Source organism: Chenopodium quinoa, unplaced genomic scaffold (assembly GCF_001683475.1).
Source record: "Chenopodium quinoa cultivar QQ74 unplaced genomic scaffold, ASM168347v1, whole genome shotgun sequence".
In the NCBI taxonomy this organism is placed as follows: domain Eukaryota; kingdom Viridiplantae; phylum Streptophyta; class Magnoliopsida; order Caryophyllales; family Amaranthaceae; genus Chenopodium; species Chenopodium quinoa.
Window position 1 is genome coordinate 2,693,486 of NW_018745281.1, and position 19,192 is coordinate 2,712,677.

At 37.4% G+C, this 19,192-nt stretch overlaps 1 protein-coding gene across 4 annotated transcripts; it reads right to left on the bottom strand.

Moving 5' to 3' along the window:
- Positions 1–601: 601 nt before the first annotated feature.
- On the bottom strand, positions 602–19,035 carry LOC110711632 (protein PHOTOPERIOD-INDEPENDENT EARLY FLOWERING 1-like). Of its 4 annotated transcripts, none has more exons than XM_021890051.1 (22): positions 18,805–19,035; positions 18,123–18,210; positions 16,849–16,929; positions 16,609–16,716; positions 16,283–16,363; positions 16,097–16,185; positions 15,822–15,970; positions 15,658–15,737; positions 14,769–14,904; positions 14,595–14,624; positions 14,354–14,419; positions 14,148–14,221; positions 13,955–14,068; positions 12,963–13,001; positions 10,206–10,274; positions 10,011–10,073; positions 6,839–9,920; positions 5,115–5,179; positions 4,938–5,008; positions 4,021–4,813; positions 1,931–2,466; positions 602–1,600 (listed from the first exon to the last, which is right to left on the bottom strand). In XM_021890051.1, the coding sequence occupies exons 2-22, from the start codon at positions 18,180–18,182 to the stop codon at positions 1,165–1,167; spliced, it is 6,222 nt and encodes a 2,073-aa protein (XP_021745743.1). In that variant the 5' UTR covers positions 18,183–18,210; positions 18,805–19,035; the 3' UTR covers positions 602–1,164. The 4 variants fall into 4 exon arrangements, with proteins under 4 accessions (XP_021745743.1, XP_021745742.1, XP_021745741.1 ...); XM_021890050.1 differs by having other exon boundaries at positions 14,595–14,657; XM_021890049.1 differs by having other exon boundaries at positions 14,595–14,666.
- Between the last annotated feature and the right edge of the window lie 157 nt (positions 19,036–19,192).

Below are 19,192 nucleotides of genomic sequence, written 5' to 3' on the forward strand. Positions count from 1 at the left end.
AAGATAATAGAAGCTGGAAGTGCAACATACTAACATTGAATACTGTTGGGTTCTGTTCGTCCAATTATACCTTTATACGGAGTATTTGAAAATGGCATATGTACAAGTATTTGGCCTTTGAATGATGATACACTTTAAGATGGTAATATAGAGATACAATGTAACTATTTGCTCGCGTGCACACACACTAACACAAATATAAGCACTTGTAGGCACATAAATGTCCATATGAATGCACCCACACAAGCAAATTGATACACTTGGGAGTTAAGACCTAAGAACATGGGTATTATTAGAAAAAAATAGAGGCTGGAGTAAGCTCTTCCAGCTTCCAAGACTATCATAGCCCTTGCGGATATATTGAGTACCCGATAATCAGTCCAAAGCTAAGTTACAAAGTACAAAAGTCGAATGATAAAACAGTATGTGTATTAAATTTTGCACAATTCATAAACGTGAAAATCAAAGTGCTGTAACGTAAACCAAACAACTGAAGTATCTAAATCCTCTTGGAGACGGAGACCCTGCATGAGAAATAGTGAGTATATGTGCTGAGTTGCTCATTTAGCTTTGCAGACGGAATATACGCTTACTAGTGTTAAAAAAGCAACTAGTAATTAAATAAATAATTAAATTAAATTAGAAAAAGAGAGGTAGTACGCATTTTGAGTCTAAGTGACCATTGATTACACACTATAATCGAATTAGTATATTATATATACAAGAAGAGCTACATCTATTCATCAGGACTACTGATGCCTAACTACTTTACAAAATGGTGTACTCTGGAAGTTGTAGTCTCCAAAGAATGCTGCCGCTGAGCTAGTTTGCATACCTAAGCCTCATCAGGAAAAATGTGTCACCGACACAAAGCTCTTGTACTTTGCATATTCAGTGGCCTTCTAAAATTTGTCCGTGTGCACCACGATTCTCTGGAAGCTAGCCTTTAGGCCCTTGTGTTATCCTGTGTAACTGAGGGAAAATGCAGCTACCACAGCATGAAAGGGCAAGAACTGTGCAATTCAATAGTGTACCCGAACGCACAATCAGCTAGTCGCAAAACTGCCAGAGTGCCAGCATGGTAATTCTTCATGCTGGGGCTCAACTGCCAAGCTTAGCTAAAAACTAACCCAAATTCAACATATAACAAAGTTGGTTCCTAATTCACCCAATATCCGTATAGTCGGTCAATGAACAATCCTCAAGACCTGAAATGAAGCTGGGATTATAGCAATGGGGTATTATCTCAACATTCTCTGTACATGAAGGAATTTCTTCTGCAATGTAAGGAGGGTCAATTAAATGATCCTCTAAAGAACTATCTGAGATTCCGAAAGGATGCGAAACAGAAAGAGTACTTGGAGGGTTAGATATGGTGGGCAATAACTGGAGCAATGGTTCTGCGAATGGAATATGAGCCTCAGCAGCTTCTGCAACTTTTCTGACCTTTGATTTGGAAGGTCTACTGGTTTCAGCAGAAGCCAGCTTGTGCTTCCCTGATGAAGATGATTTTAGTGACGAGCGGTTACGAGATTCAATTATTGGAAAAGCAGAGGATGCCCAACCAAAAAAGCCATGAAGACATGCACTTGAAGAGGCCCTGCAAAAACAAATTTTGAATGAAATTTGTATTAAAATACAAGTGTTGTGTGGTTTGAAAAATATATCTTTTCTGACATTACCATAATCAGTCCATCCCTTGGGATCCAAAAATTAGTAATAATAAAGCACAAAGAACTATAGATAAACATTCTAAAGCTCGGTTTCCTCATCTCTTAAGTTTTAAGAAAATCCATTCAGTATGAAAATATGCTACAGAAACAAGTCGTATTACTATGTTTAATATGTTTCTTAACTCAACTAGAAGGTTGCCAAGGAGGCCACAAACCTACTGCTTTCAGCAACCAATTCCATGGAATAGAACACATACCTGAAACGACTCTCAGCCAGTTGTTGAGTTGACCTAAGTTGATTTTCTTTTGAAGGTGAGTTAACAGGTGGTAATGAATCCAAGCCAGGTATTGACAATGAAACCACAGACGGAAAACCAACAGTGGAGTCACCTATCTCATCTCTCTCTCTTCTGAACTCCACTGTGACATCTAACTTCTCCATAGTGGCCGGGTCCTCTTCCATCTGGCTGGATTGGGAGGTTTTGTCATTCCAGCTTACACTCTCCGCATCAAGCAGTGCTGCATGTATAAGTTTTCCACACTGACCCAAATCAAACTTTTTCTTAGATATCCCTTTGGTTGAATTTTGAGCATTTGGATTGACAGATGTACCAAACAACCTTATGCTTTGACTTGGATACAGGCTATTATGGGTATTTGAATGGCTTCTTTGCTGATCACGTGAGGATGTCATCCTCCATACCGAAGTGAGCACAGCAGTGAAATGCCTTTGAAGAAGTAACTCGGAATCTGGTTGTTCCATAGCAGCATCTAGCAGGACCCGAATGTGATCCTGCCAAAAAAATATAATCTGAGCAGTTGCAACAAGATGCAATGGTTGTTAAGAATCATAACTTAATTTAGGAAGGGAAGTTCAATCCCCAGTAAACTCTGAATGCCTTAGTTGGCCGTAAATTGTGACTACTGCAGCTGAGGTTGTCCCTACTTTTATGGTAAATCTATTTTTCTTATTAGAGTCAGTAGCCAGATCTCTTCTTTTGTCTTCTAGCAATCCTATTTTACTTTGCTAATATAGATCTTGACAAAACTGCCAAGGGAAGTAATAAGAAACACTCAATTGGTGGACTGATTCCACTTTTAGTCCATTTAGTCACAAATTTCGAAGTGGACTTAAAGACAGCTCTGTAGTCGGTACATCCAATACTCAATGAGAGGAATTACCATAGTGTAGCTTTGCAGAAAAACAGTTTCTTTAGAAAAAGATGGAATGTTGAAAAATAATTTGACAGCTTGTTTAAATCTGGATGTGTTCTCAAATTCAAATATAGGAACTAGAATCTGTTATAATGCAAGGCTAAGTGATTTATTAGGGATAAAAATTTCTGAATCTCTAATAGAGAGACTAAACTCTATAGCTAAATTCACTCTGGCATCAGGATCTCAAAGCTTAAGCTTCACTGGGTGTGTTCTCAAAATCGAATTTAAAAACTTAGAATCTGATATATGGTGAATGAGTTTCCTGCATCAGGATCTCAAAGCTTAATCTTAAAGCTAAACACACAAGATTAATCAACAATGTCCAACCCGCTAGTTAGGACATGAAGCTCTATATAATTATATATAGACTCAACTCAGGGTGCTTCCTACTCCAATGAAGATCAGAATACCTCTCCACAAGGTATTACTCTATATTCACTAAAGATTTAAACAGACAAGAACCATACATCCCATATGGCCATAATACAAAGTAATGAAGCTAACTGTTGAATTTAGTTAACATATTCAGCCGATGTGTACAGCCCACACTATTTGAAGGAAAACACCACAAATTCCAGCAGACCAGGATAAGATGGGGATTAGATAGACTGAAGTTTGAACATAACTGACCCAGGCTTAAGTTATAGTCTCACAAATAGCATAGAAGCCACCCCAAATCACATCTTAACATATACACCAAACATATAGAAATCTTTAAACACCAAAATTGAACATTATTTTTCCACACGTAACACTTTAAATATTCCACATGAATTACGATCCAGCAGTATAAAATCTCAAAATGGAAATCTGAAATAGAAACACCCCCACCTTCCACATGTCAGAAATTCTACATAATATTGTAGTCCATGGATCATAAATCAAAACACTGAAAAGGACAGCAGTTGCCAGATTTTTGCACTAGTTCCAGACAGTGAACATGTATGTGTGTGTGTGTGTGTGTGTGTGGAACTGTGAACATTAAATACATGAATAGAAAGTTGCCAGATTATTTGCACTAGTTCCAGACAGTGGACGTGTAAGTGCGGTGTGTATGTGTGTGTGTGTGCTGGGGATTTGGGGAAGGGGGTGGGGGGATTTGATGCAACTTCTTGTAAGAAATTATTACCTCAGTAACTCTCAGTAACCCCTTTGCAGGTCCAGCAGTGCTCGATTTTTCATTATTGAGAGAATCTGCGACACCATAAACATATTTTTGGACAAGTTCCCTGAATCTTTCACAACACAAAGTCGGATGTCGAAATCTTCCCCTGTAAAAACCACCAGCTGACATTCCATAGAGAGTGTCACTAACCAAGCTCCAATTTGGGCCATACTCATGTACAAGAGCACATAACACTGCATCCTCTTGTGGCAACCAAGAATCAGGAGAAGGGAAACAGTCACTTGACCACAAGTTCCCCTTTTTCTTCAACTTTTCGGGCTTTATAGTATATATCCTCTTCATTGGCATAGTTGTAATTGAAATTCTCCCTCCCATTTTACCCCTGCTAGCAGGCTTCAGCTCTAAATCAAGAGTACAATCCTCACATGATTTTGAGTCTTTTGATTCTTCATTGAACATGCTTAACAAGTTTGGTTCCATCGATGGCAATGTGGGTACTAGAGCAGTCTTCTTGGCCTTTTTGGGCTTGATCTTTGTGGATGTCTCTTCTTCAGTAGCAGCAGTTTTGTTCTTTTTTCGTTTCTTTTTTAACATGATAAAAGTTGGGCTTACATCTGCACAATCAACTGCTTCATGAGAATTATCTTCATAATCAGATGACAGATGTTCTACTACGTCATCCTCTTTAAGAGCTTTGGATGTGGAGGACAGAGAGTGCTTCTTCAGAGATTTGAACTTTGCTTTCTTTGGTTTCTTTTTCTTTGGCTTAGATTTACCACCACCAGATGCTTCGTTCCTGCGTCCCAAGTATTTTGACAAAACAGGATTATAACCAAAGTAAATAAATTCATAATTTTCATTGCATGACTGAAAGTTTTGCATTTAAGGAAAGACAGGTAAACGTCAGAGTGCTCTCGTACTTGATGAAATCACCATTCATATCCTCGCCGTTTTCCTTCTCCTTGGTCTTGCTTTCTAGTTCTTCCATCAACTACAGTAAAGGTATAATGTTAAATCAGCAACAGGACAAAATATTACGAGCAAATAACTTTAGACCTTTCAGCCACTTTGTTTCTAATATGAAGTTGAGCACTGACCTGATGTTGAGCTAAAGCCTCAACTTGCTGGTGATAAGCTTGGGTAGCAAATTCAGCGTCCCATTCTGATAAAAAGGAGTTCAAATAAAAAAGTTTAAAATGAAAGATGAAAGCTGGAGCCCAAATCAAAGTAAATATTAACTGTTCATAGACTATGTAAACTACCAGATGTAACAAATGCACTTCAGGCCACTACAGGGCCTATCGCACAATAAAGCACAGAAGTATACCAGATCCATGAAAATTTTGATTTAACAAGAATTAACATGCAAAGGCCAGCAATCATATTGTATTTTCAGCTTTTAGTGTCAAATTCTTGCCTTAATATCTATTGGTCTATGTCCTAATTCCTTTTCAAAACCATGCAGCCTCTTTCTAAAACATGGGAAACAAAGATGAAACACGAATAATAAATAATTAAATGCCATCTTTATCCATTTTTGGGGGTGATGGGCACCATGAAAACATTCAAATAATTTCCCTATTTGATTTTTCATATCAAAGCTTATACTTCCTCAGTTCCTTTTTAATTGCAACGTAAATCTTTTTGGTAATTCGTAAAATAAGTGCAACTTTATTCGGACAATGATTCTCACTATCTCTCCACATGAATCTTCTGCTTTTTACTCTCTATCTCTCTCCTCTCTTGTAAAATAACTGCAACTTTATTTGGACAATAGAGGAAGTACTAATTACAAATTTCACTTTATTTGGCAACTAACATAACAAATATTTAACGTAGTGCATAACTAAACAAAGGACTAAAATCTGAGAGAATAATCTTTCAAAAAAAGCTGAGAGAATAAGTGCACTCCTCAGGTCCTGATTTGTACTAATGGCTCTGATCTTAGAGACAGAGCATACAGTGAAATTCATAGAACACACTAAACAAAATTAGGCTACCTCTTTCCTAGATACATTATCCACGTTCTAGTCAGGTATGTCTAACTTTGTTGTTTTCTTAGGTTGACAAATGTATATTCATCCAAGCAACTTTCTCTATCCCCAATAAACTAAAATACAACTTCTGCACCCCTAATTGTTTGTCCCATTGTATAAATTGGGGTCAAACTTTAGAAACTTTTACCACATAATCTCACTAATCAATAAGAAATTGTAAAGTCAAGTGGGATCTTGTTAGATGTGTGTACTTTAAGAATATCAAATTTTTATAATTTTTCTACTCACAGAATTAAAGATTTTCATGTTTCAAGGCATATCTCGGATACCGTGAAAAGTCAAATGGAGCAAACAATTAGGGATAGAGGGAGTATAAGATAATAATAATTACTCATTAGTTGTTTCCCTACTGATTGCAATATGGAAAAGGTCATATGTGCAATTTCATTTGGAAGAATCACTAGAAAAGAGAGTTTTTAATCTTTGATCTATTGATTTAGTAACTTTCCAATATTGGATAACATGTAAGAGATTTATCGAGAACCCAGTATACAATCAAGTTTAACACACCATTTGAATAAGTTATTCCCAGCAAAGTCTAAGGAGTAAAAAATTGATCCTACTTTTAATTATAACAATAAATGTAAATTTTTTTGCCAATATGAAGTCGGCCAGGAGTCATTCTTTCCTTCAAATTAGTTAATTAGTAACCAAGCTCAGCAAATTCTATTACTTCTAAAGAAAAATGCAGAGATCAGTGGACAAAATATGATGGAAAAGAGCAGAAAACTGCTTAAAACTCATTATGATTTGGAAAAACTTACTCTCATACACAAGAGGCTCATCATCATCATCAAGCTCTGCTTCCATATCCTCCTTTAACTTCTCGATACGCTCCAGCTCCCACTCCTTTTCCTCTAACTGAACTTGATAATTTATTGCATCCTTATTTATTATGGGATCCCAAACCTCCAGGAAACGCATTGCATACCTATCAATAGGACGTAATTGATTTTCAAAGGATAAAACTTCTTGTCCAGCAGCTGCAGCTGCAGCTGCCATTTGTTTGACATCAGCGATCATGTCAACATCATCTTCATTGCATGCTAAAGTGAGAGCATTCTCCCCACTCAAATCATTCCCATTTGCAACAGCAATGTCCTCTACATTTGAAACAGTAACCAATGCATTCTGGTCTGCAGCTTCATCAGCTTTAATAACATCCTCATTTCCCAGGTCCTCATCTTCCAACTTCCCAATTGCTTCCTCAGTAAATTCCTGGTTATCTACAGCCTCTTCCTCTTCAACCTTCTTCAGTGCCATGTAATCTGCCTCATCTTCAGCATTTTTCAAAGCAGCCTCTATGTCAGCACTAGAAACAGGAACCTCAACCCCATTATCCGAATTATTCTCTTTTCCTATTCCTTTAATGGGAACTATTCTGTGACCTGAGAACAACTCCATTGGGTCAAGCTTCTTGAAAAACTCAGTATTGTAGCCACCGCTTTGTATTACTAGGTTATCAAGAGCTCGTTTCTGATTTGCTTTCTTTAAGATGTTCTCTTCAATGGTGCTCTCGCTTATTAAACGGTAGATGTTGACTTCACGGGTCTGTCCAATGCGATGACAACGATCTTGAGCTTGTTGATCCATAGCAGGGTTCCAATCACTGTCGTAAAATATCACCGTATCTGCTCCAACAAGATTTATTCCGACACCTCCACTGCGTGTTGACAAGATAAACAAAAATATCTTGGGATTTGTATTAAATCTCTGCATCAAAGTTTGCCTCTCCTCCGGTTGAGTTGATCCATCCAAACGCATGTAAGTATATCCATACAAATTTATAAAAGCTTCCAAGATATCAAGCATTTTTGTCATTTGAGTGAAGATTAATGCTCTATGACCCTCTGTTTTCAATCTCCTTAACAAAGTAGCAAGCTGCTGGAGCTTTCCACAATCAAATTGTATCAAACGCCTGTCGGGGAAATACAACTGCCTTCGAACAAGAGCAGGACGTATTGGAGTCAAAAGGGGCAGCAATTTTTGAGAGCATTTTTCCTTGTAGCTTGGATCAATAAAAACAGATGTCTCAGATTTATTGCACCAACAAACAGGTGGCGGAGCTCGTGCAGCTGGAATAACAAACATGAAAGATTCAACCTGATCTATCATCTTCTGGAATCGCTCCACAGGTGACAAAACAATGTCTGCAAGCATTGAGGAATAGTCATGAGATACAGGGTTTGCCTTGTGGCACTGTATGTCGTAGACAGGATGCTTTATTGTCAAAAGCTCACGTAGAGTTGTTGAGTATACAGGCTTCCTCTGACACCTTAATGAATTCCACCATGCAATGGCAGCAGCCCGCTGTTCTGCTTCTTTTAATCTTACATTAAGAATTTCCTTTTGAATCTTTTCAAAAATGTTAGTCCCACAACCTTTCTTCCCGTATTTAAATCTAGGCCTAACAATTTCTAGATTACTATAACTAACACGATGCTTAATCAAACTAGGAGGAGTAGCAATAGATTGAACTTCATCAAACTCCCAAGATGTCATTCCGAAATCTAGATGTGTAAATAAGAGCCCCAAGCCAGAAAGATTTGTGGAAGAAAATAGACCAGGTGAAAGCATTGAGCAAACAGTTGAGCTCAATTGCATCTCAATCCCCTCCATGTCAAAAGAACTTGTAATAGAGCGGCCCTCAAATAAATCAGGATGATTGCAAACTTTACGTAGCTGCATTATAACATTTAGCATACCAATGAAGTTGGCACTAGCCAGAGTGCTTTGGGTTTCTGAACTAGCAATGAAATCTTCATACAAATTCCTCTGCCTCTTCGAGAGTCTGCAGTATATGACATGCTCATGTTTCATAGGTAGCTGCTTTTCAACATCTCTTTTCAAACGACGCAGAATAAATGGCCGCAATACATTATGAAGACGATCGATCACTTCTTTGTTCACCTTTTCTTGTCCTTCCACCATGCCTGAAATAGGATTGCAAAACCAGTCCTTAAATTCCTGGTGAGATTGAAAGATATGGGGCATCAAAAAATGCATTAGAGACCACAACTCCATCAGATCATTCTGCAATGGTGTACCCGTCAACAAGATGCGTCGCTTTGAATTGAAGTTTAAAAGAGTTTGCCAACGCTGAGATTTCCAATTCTTTATCAAATGAGCTTCATCTAAAATCAAATACTTCCACTTCTTGCGTTTGAAAATTTTTGAATCTTGGATAACAAGTCTGTAAGTAGTGATGCACACATGAAAAGAGTTGGGTTTCATCCAACCTTGCCTCTTATATTTGCGCTCTTTTGCACTCCCAAAGTAAGTTAAGATCTTAAATGCAGGGCACCACTTCATAAATTCAGTTTCCCAGTTAAGCATGACACTGGTTGGTACCACAATGAGATGAGGCCCCCATATCCCCTTCTCACAAGCCAGGTGGGCAAGCAATGCAATCGTCATAATTGTCTTTCCTAGACCCATCTCATCAGCAAGAATACCATTGAGTCTTTTCTCATACATGGTAACAAGCCAGTCAAGCCCAATATGCTGATACTCACGAAGAGGGTGTTTAATAAGAAAGGGGAACTTTGTCAGTACACTAGTTGTGGAGAAAGTATTTCCTGTTGGTTGTGCAGACCTGGCAGCGGCGGCTGCATCAGCAATTCTAGCTTCTCTTTGACTCTCCTCTTCAGAATTCATCACATGACCAGCAACAACTTCTTCATCAGGGACAGGTGAAATTGTTTTAATCTCCCCAGAGTCATCTTCAGCTACAGATATATCTTGGGCTTCCTTGTCAGACACTTCCACAGCTGGATGACTATCTATGTCAGAGTGAGCAGAACAATAATCCGATTCACTGTCAGCAGAGCCAGCCTCGGACGAATTCTGATAGACGAAGCACAATGATTCAAAGATAAATATAACATGTGTACCATGTCACTGGAGTGAGAAAAGCACATAGGATATCTAACCAACCATTTTATATCTTGCAAACAATTCTTCCAAGGAAATCTCGCTTTCTTTCTGCAATAATGCAATCTGCCCAACACCAACACACACACCAAGAAAACATTAACATAAAAAAGCTTCATAGACAACAATTACAAAAAAAAAAAAAAAAAAAAAAAAAAAAAAAAAAAAAAACCTAAGCTTGCAATCAATTGGGCATACCTCATCTTCAGGCGTTTTAAGCTCTGCTTTTGCCAACTCCTCCTCCTCAACCAAGGTTGTCTCATCATCCTAGCAATACAAATCAGTATTATAGCCACATACAAGCAGAAGAACTGCATAATATCTAAGGTTATTTATAACACGTGGCAACCAGGACAAGAGCATAGATATAGAAGTGATATCTCTTGAGGAATATGCCATAAGACATCAAAACTTAAATAGACAAGCTATGTCGGAGACTTAAGGGGTACCTTGATCAAGGGATGGAGGAGCAAAATAATCAAAGGAGTAAGAAACTCTGGAAATATTTAAGGGTGGATTGACCAATTGAGGGTAATAAATTGAACAAACAGGTGATCTACTCCCCCACATATAAGGATAATCAATATTTTCTAAGTATTTTAACAGCCCCATCCCCAAGGATCTCCTTACCACCCCCTCCTTGCCGCAATTTCAACCATTGATAACATCAACTTAATAGCTCAAGTCATTTTCCAACACCTACATAAGGCTCATTGTCCCTAAGACACCGGTAACCACCCCATTTCCTCTTCCTTTCCCTCACCCTAAACAGGGCTTCTATTAGAGCTAGTCACTCAAATCTATTTTCAGCATAAAAATAAGAGGTCAGTGATGCAAGCAATCACCATGGACAATAAGCAATGACAGCTTAAGGAAAGTTATGGAGGTGATCTGCAAACTTTAGGGTGGTGGCAGCTGGGTGAACCTACAGGTGAGAGTATGTCAGATCTGTCTACCTATCTCATTCCTCTCTTTCCCCATTATCCAATTACCACATCCAGAGAGGACATGTGAATCAATGATACCTTCACTGGCCATTATAAGTGGGAAGATACATAGAATGGATAAATATGATCAATTCCAAACCCACCAAAAAGAATAATAGATACACTAGGAACATTTACCCCTTTACATGTAACTCCCTAAATTTTTCAATAAGTCCATCACTTCCTACGTAAATGCATTGGATATCATTACAATAAAATTTGTCATTTTGTTGTTTCGAGGCTACCAGTAACGTGAACCATAACAATACATGAACACTATGCCATTTTGATGATATTCTTCATCACCAGCAGCTATTTAAGGCAGTGGCTTTAATATAGGTGTGTTATTGAACAAATTATAGCACATCCATTTTTCTCTATTCACACCACACTAACCACTTATATAGCAGTCCTTTACTCCTGTCATATGTAGACAAGTCTCCTCAGAAAACTAGAAGAGAAGCTAGTAAAGTCGATCCAAAAACTTTAGATTAGATCAATAAGCATAGTCACAAATCACAAAAGGACAGGGTAATCCTATTTGAACAACACTAAACCAATATACAGATGACACCCATATATAAACAGTAATAACAACTTAGTTAAGAGAGAAATCCATAACTACCATCAAACTAAAGCACCGTAATCTAAAAGATAAAAGAGCCACTGCATTTTACGAATTAAAATTGAAACAAATCAATTCACCCCCTACCCCCCACAATAAAAAAAAAATAAAAAAAAAACAAACACACCTCCTTCTCCCTCTACCAGCTGTACCCCACCCCACCCCCCCACCCCCCCTTTTTTATTCTCTTGTCTCCAAAGAAAACGGCAGAAGTGAGTTTCTCCAACAAATTATCATCTCCTCCATCCTCAATCAAACAAAAAGCACACAGCAGCAGACATGTCTTCATTATAACCTTTCTAATTATGAAAAGGAGATATATCCAAAACATACCAGCAGGGTGTCACCCATTTACAAAAGGAAGGTTAACAACTTAGAAAACTTACGCCCTTGACCTATCTGTTTATCAAGAAGTAATTAGGTACAAATCAAGATACATCAATATCGCCCAGAACTTAATACCTTGACCTATCTGTCTATCAAGAAATAAATCAAGTAATTACAACCTAAAAAACCTTTAAGTTCTTCCTTTCAAAGGGTACCACCAAATCCTCCCTAATCATCATCTTGTGGTTATACACATCCTAGCCTCCCTATACTTGTAACTTTGTAAGCAGGAGTGGTCAGATCCTTGGCAATTATTATGGTTGCAACTGACAAAATAGATGGATATAGTAGCTCTTAACTCATTTCTTTAAGTTTATTTCCTCATCAAATTCATCAAATTGGTAATTTGGTAACTTTCAGCTATTAAATATGAATTAAATTTTTCACTGCCCCAATTCAAAAATCACTCCCTCTACTTTCCTGATTTAGACTCTTTCCATTCCATTCTCTCTTCAACAATCAAAAATCACCACAATTCATGGAAACTGCAACCAAGTTCCTTTGTTGAAGCATACAATCAAAACTTGTCTAAAAGATTCTACCAGAAAAATGACAACCCAAAGATTTACTCATTCATTCATTTTAGACTAGAACCTATCACGCCAGAGCCAGTCCAGATTGTTTTACATGTATGCAAATCAAAATACTGAATTAGAGCCAAAAATGAATTTAAAAAGGGGGGTAAAAAAAAATAAAGCTGATTAGGGATTTAGAAATAAAGTACATTATGAGATCAGTGAAAGAGCATTGAGTATTGGAACATAGTTTTCCATATTACTTGTAAATAACTTTTGTTGCATATGAAGACGGTGCAAACTAATCCATGTTCAATCGCAAAGATTCCAACATAAAACTAAATAGCATATTTCCAGTTGACAAAGCCAAATGTGAAGTAAACATGGACCAGCTTACAACGCCTTACTTGTCACACATTAGCAAAGTTACATAGAGCAATACCTTCTCTTCTCCAGTGGCAATGATAAACTCGTCATCTGCCTGGACAGTGCAGAACACATCAGCAAAGCTTCATGAACAAGGGAAATAAGGTAAAAGAAAGCAGCAGAATATATGCAAACAAACATTAAGCATCTGATCTAAACCACCAATATGAGTAGTTTATCCGACAAAAACTACCCAAACACTCAAAGTCAATCAGAAGACGCGCAATAGATGCAGCTATCTTCAGACTACAAAAGCCCCATTTCACATGACTTCTTACATCATAGAGGCAACTGGACAAGGCTTCGTACATCCGGAGTTCATTATACTCTACTTCTCCTGGACTACTTGACACTGGGTGGTTGTTATTCTTTTGTATGGCATAGTACATTTTTCACATTATTCTAAGCTAACTAAATTCAGAATTTTAACAAGATAGGCATTCAATCTATTTTTCAATCTTTCCCTTTTTTGTTTATTTATGGGAGAGGATTCTTATACTTCCTGCTCCAGTTCCATAAGCTACTGGTCAATACTCCCACCCCTAAACCCTTGTTAATATATCTAGCCTGCAACTTCTGTCTATTGTTCAGCTCGATCTTGTGAATCATTAAAACATACATCAGCTTTCCTGGACAAACACAATTCGATGTAAATTCAATCAGTCTTATAATTCCTGATCCATCTCCACAAGCCTATTGGCTGGCACTCTAACCCCTAATCCTTTGCAAATTCAACCAGCCTGCAAATTCCCATCTCTCTTTCAGCTCCACCTGGTGAGTCTTTAAAACATACAACTTTCCTGGCCAACTAGCACAATACTAATGTAAGTGTGTCCCTTAGATGAATACATGTTTCTTATTTTGTTAATACAAACAACATATATTGAGCAAATATTCAAACCAACAAGATTGGAACATAGAACAAAATCAACTATGTAAGTCGCCAATTTCACTCATCCAAAGGAATAAAAGAAGATACAAGTCAACTACATCTAAGAATCTACATACCAGGTCATCATCAGAATCATACTCCCTATCTACAAAATCAGAAGTAGTTGTGCCATCAGGTGAATTTTTGGGCGAACAGACCTCAACTTCAGATACATGGCCATTGCGTTTTTCCTGGAAACAAAAATTTTGGATCACACAGGTCTCTAAACCTTCATAACAAAAGAACAACATAAAAACACATACAACTTACACAACGACAACTAGTGAACTCTGATGAGCAGTCAGCATCTACCTTAGCTTCAGCAAGAAAATCAGTTCCATCACCTGTAGCAAGTCAAAAACCAAATATCAAAGGCTTTACAGATTACTCATAAACTCCAAGAGCTTTCTCTTGTTGAGAATTAGTAACATCCAAAACTAAGAGAAACATGGTCAGTTCACGGATCACACTCTTACCTGGACCAGCCTCGTCAGGGCTTTCAACAGAAACTTGACGTCCATCTGGATAATGTTCTCCATTGACTAAAATCAAGCAAACCATGGAAGATGCACAAACAAACAAAATAAAAGAAATTAATGATGTAGGTAACTGGGGGGGAAAAAGTGATAGAAATGAAGGGAGCCTAAACATAAATATTTTTTAAGGAAAATTCAGTATTTTAGTATGAAATGCATACAAGACGAGATGTTAACTTACCCTGAGCAGGGCCAACCTCATCATTGTTCCCTGTTACAATAGGAGAGACCTCAGCACTACTTTCTTCATTAGCTAAAACAAGGGATAGCATCAACAATAGTTCACTCTAATAATGCAGACACAACAAAATTGAGAATGCCCAAACAAGACATCACAACTTTTACAGTAGATTACCTTCACTCACTGAATAGCGTTTGAGTAGCTCCTCAAGTGGCAAGTCTACTTCATTCTGTAGGGCAACCAACTCTTCTAATCTCTCTTCCTCGGTTATCAGAGCTTCATCTTCCTCAATAGTCTGCTCGTCATCTTCCTAGATCACATCATGGAAGATAAGTACATGACCACAAACAAGGGAGAGGCATTGCTTGAAAAAATTTGAAGATACGAGTACAATGGACATGCCATCAACATGGGGATAATTCATAATTAAAGTAAATAGCCAAGTGGGATCAGACCACCTCTGTGACTATGGAAATAGATTAGGCCCTAGGCCCAAAAGACTGAGAGGAAGGAGGAATATCAGAAGCAAGCTGAAGGCTAGCAAAAAACCGAAGGATCTAGTCACGCACATAATTAATCACATTAATTAAGATAAGAGCAAGTGTTGCACAGGATTAAATCTAATAAGAACAAAATTCAGCTGAACAACTCACAATAAAGTTTTGGAGCTACATTCACTTTCCTAACTGAAACACAAGAGCTTATTTTTCCTTCTGGTCCGCTAAGCCTGCTCAATTTTGAGATTAAGTTTTACCACTCAATTCTAAACTACATACACTATTTCATCTTGTTACACATCTAACATTCAATAGCAATAAAAAGCGTCTAATCCAGGTTAAGTCACTACCAAGTGCATAAACTCTACTTATTATGTAGCACAGGGAGCAAGACCTCTTAGGGCTCTTACTAATAAAGATACCCTCTCGAAGAACATTAAATTTCCAACTAAGATTGATAACAGCACATTGATTCTCATCAATTCAATTTTGATGACAGGATCTCCAAAACAATGAAAACCTTAAGAAAACTATATCAGGCAACAGTCGAAGAGTTGTAAACTCACCGCTTCATCCTCAGATGACACATCATAATCATCATCAGCATCCATTGCATCCACTTTAATCTCTGTATCTGATTTAGCCTCTGAAGAAAATGAATCATCACCAATATATTAAGGCATTCTTCTTTGCAAGTAAAACAAGCAAAATATGCCACATTGCCACTTACCAGCAAGCAATTCCATAGATCCTTCATCCACTTTTTCTTCATCATTCTCTTTCTGCTGAGAGTAACTAGTATTCTCCTGAATTGATGTCTGTCCTGAAGGACAGGTGTTTGACGTGCCCAAGAGATTCTCTGCCAGCATAGTTGAATACCTGTGAATTCCACCAAGTTGTTCATTCCTCATCATTCCACATGCTCAACTGTAACACCATATAATCTTTACATATGGAGACCAAAAAAAGACAACAAAGGTCATGCAAAGGTCATTTCGAGACCACCTTTCAGTCTGATCTAAAAGATACTCCAACTGCTTGTCAAGTGCCGCCTTCTTTTTACAATCTAGCTCTAACTGATGCTTATAGTGCACCTGCACAAGTGATTTTCAGAGCAGATGTGAATTTAGAGAGCTTCATACATCAACTATCCCAAGAGAAAATACCAATTCAACATATTTTATAACTTGCCAGCTTCTCTATTTTAGTCCAGAATTTTTTGACATCCTTTGATATATTGAGTGCAACTTTTCTCATTCGCTGCTCTTCTTCCTGTTTCAGTAACAATGACCAGCATAAAAGAGAAAATCAAGAAAGAAAATAAATAAAGAATATTGGCAGATATGTACAACAGAATGCGCCAACAGGAAAGATCGTCTTAATTGGCATAAGGTAGTAGAGTAAATTGTTTCACTTAGTGTCACGCAACAACAAATATATTCAAACAATTTACATTCGTGCTTGTGCATGTGGATAATAATCTTTTGTCAACTACATAGAAAGTTGATGAGCTAAACCTTCATTCTCTTTTCTTCCCTTGTAACCGGATCCAGCATGCCCCTGCTTGCTCGTAAAGCTACTTTTTTTGCCTGTGCTAACTTCCATTTCCGCTCTGCCTCAAAGTCCTGCCATAATGGTATCAATAAAAAGCAGTCATCATTAAATTTGGGTTGGCTTGACACACTGTCTCTAAATTTTCAAAGCTGAAGAACACTTCAAAACAAAAGCAATTACAGCACACAAAGACAGCTGCTGACCTTTGATAGCCAAATCATCTCCTCCAAAACATGATCCCAATGTGTTTTTGGGCGGCGAGGTTCTCTAGGTGCTTCAAGTGCCTGCACGAAATAGTAGCAGCATAGCAAGTAATGTTACAAAGCATATTATAGCAGAAGATTAAAGGTAATGCCATATATTGATGAGTCTGGAACTAGTTTTATCCGATGGCAAGGCACACTTAAGCAACAAAATCACACATAACCCATGGTTTAGCTGACATTTAGCATGGTTTGCGGGAGACAAGGATAATGTATTCTAAAGTTATGATACTCTTGATTTAATTAGTAATGAAGGCACAGCTAATAATTCCTTTTAGCATGGTATCAATGCAGTAACATTATAAGAAAATAATTAATCTTATTATATAGCTGGAATTAAAGCCTAGTCTGTAATAGACTAATTAATTAAAACTAAAATAACTATCACATGCTAAGTGAAAAAAGACTAATTAATTAATTAATTAATTAATTAAAACTAAAATAACTATCACATGCTAAGTGAAACAATTTTTAAAATCATATGGTGCCTCCATGGAATTATTGAAGAATGTTGTAAATACAAATTATCGAGCAATATGTCATGGCAGCTCTATGGAACATATTGTAAACGACTAAACGTTAAGTATCCTCTTGCTAAATAATAAAGAGCTTTATTCAGTCAAACACTTCAGGTGTCTTAGCTAGCCAGAATGACTTCCAGTAATGGAACTAACTTTTACAGTTAAGCAATCCCCAAGTACCTCCCTTGTATTACTCCCCTATGTTAGCAGGAAAGCAGTTGGATTATGATCAGTATGTATCAAGCTCAGACTATCCTATCTTATTAGCACATTTTGTAATACTTCATGCATGCAACAACCAGCAGATCAGTATCTACAAGTGGAATTTGAACTTGCCTTCTACAAACATAGGTTATTATGCACATATTAGCACATTTTGTAATACTTTCATGCGTGTAACAACCAGCAGATCAGTATCTAGAAGTGGAATTTGAACTTGCCTTCTTCAAATATAGGTTATTTTGCACATGTAACTGTAAATAAAGTTCATCAAATGATAGATCCTAAAAATCAAATAAATGGAGCGTAATTCGTGCATGTTTTCCGTTATAGTTCCAATATACAACAACTACTCCAAAGTTATGTTTATAAAATAAAACCTAATATAGATTATCTGCATCTACAAGTATTGCAACATAAGACTTTAATTAACAGAAACTCTTGAAACTGAACAACGAATAAAAATTATCTAACCTTTTGACGTCGAGCTCTTGACTCGTGATCAAGTTTAGACCTTGGACCTTTGGAAGCCATAGTTGCCAAAACTACCGCGAATCTCTAACTGAATCAACAATAACAACAAAAATAAAACACCCTCATTTTAAAAAAAACATCCAACGATCTAGCCAATTCAAATCATGCATGCCCATCCCTGAACCAGGCCATGAGGGGCGGGCACGCAACACTAAGTAATCCAAGCCAACCCACCGGACCACTGAAAAAAGGCCCCGGACATTAGGCTCGGCTCGAGCTTAATCGGATTTAGCCTTGAGCTCAACAAGCCTCAAAACCCAAGCTTGGCAGGGGCTCTAATAGACTCAAGAAGGCTCGGCTCTTAGACTCGATTCGCCTCGAAAAATGCAACACATTAGCAACGTAAATTTGACTCAATTTCAAATTAGACTCGAATCACATAAAAAACATCTTCTCGTTCAAGAATTCAACGTAAATTTGCACACAGCAAAATTCAAGCAACAAAATCACTCGTTATAATCCTTCAAAACTTCAGTAACTGTAATCAGAAGTTTAATAATCCACCTTAGAAGAACCCTAAATTGATTTTACTGACAAAAAATATCAACGACAGTACGAAACTAAACCCTAGATTGTGAAATTGATATTCGATGATAAAATTAAAATGGAAAAAACATCTAACCTCAGAAACTGCATCAATGGAGGAGAGAAAGCTCAGAAACCGCTTCAATGGAGAACTCGGAGTACGCTTCAATGGAGGAGAGAGAGAGGTGCAGCGTAAAAGTGAACTGCTCCAGAGGAGAGGGTGAAGAAATGAAAACATAGAAGGAAGATCGATGACACGTCAGATCTAGATTATACCGACGGTTAGAATTCATTCGTAATTAAGTTTTGTTCTCACCTAAAAAGACAATTTTAAATTCTTATACTTTCATATGATCTTCTTTGATTTCTCGGTGATTTATAGGTTTATACTTTATACAATTTATACGAGTACTCGTTAGCATAAGGGGTGGTTACGAGAGGTATGTTGGTGAGTCATGGGTCGTGCATGGACATCATTTTTAAAG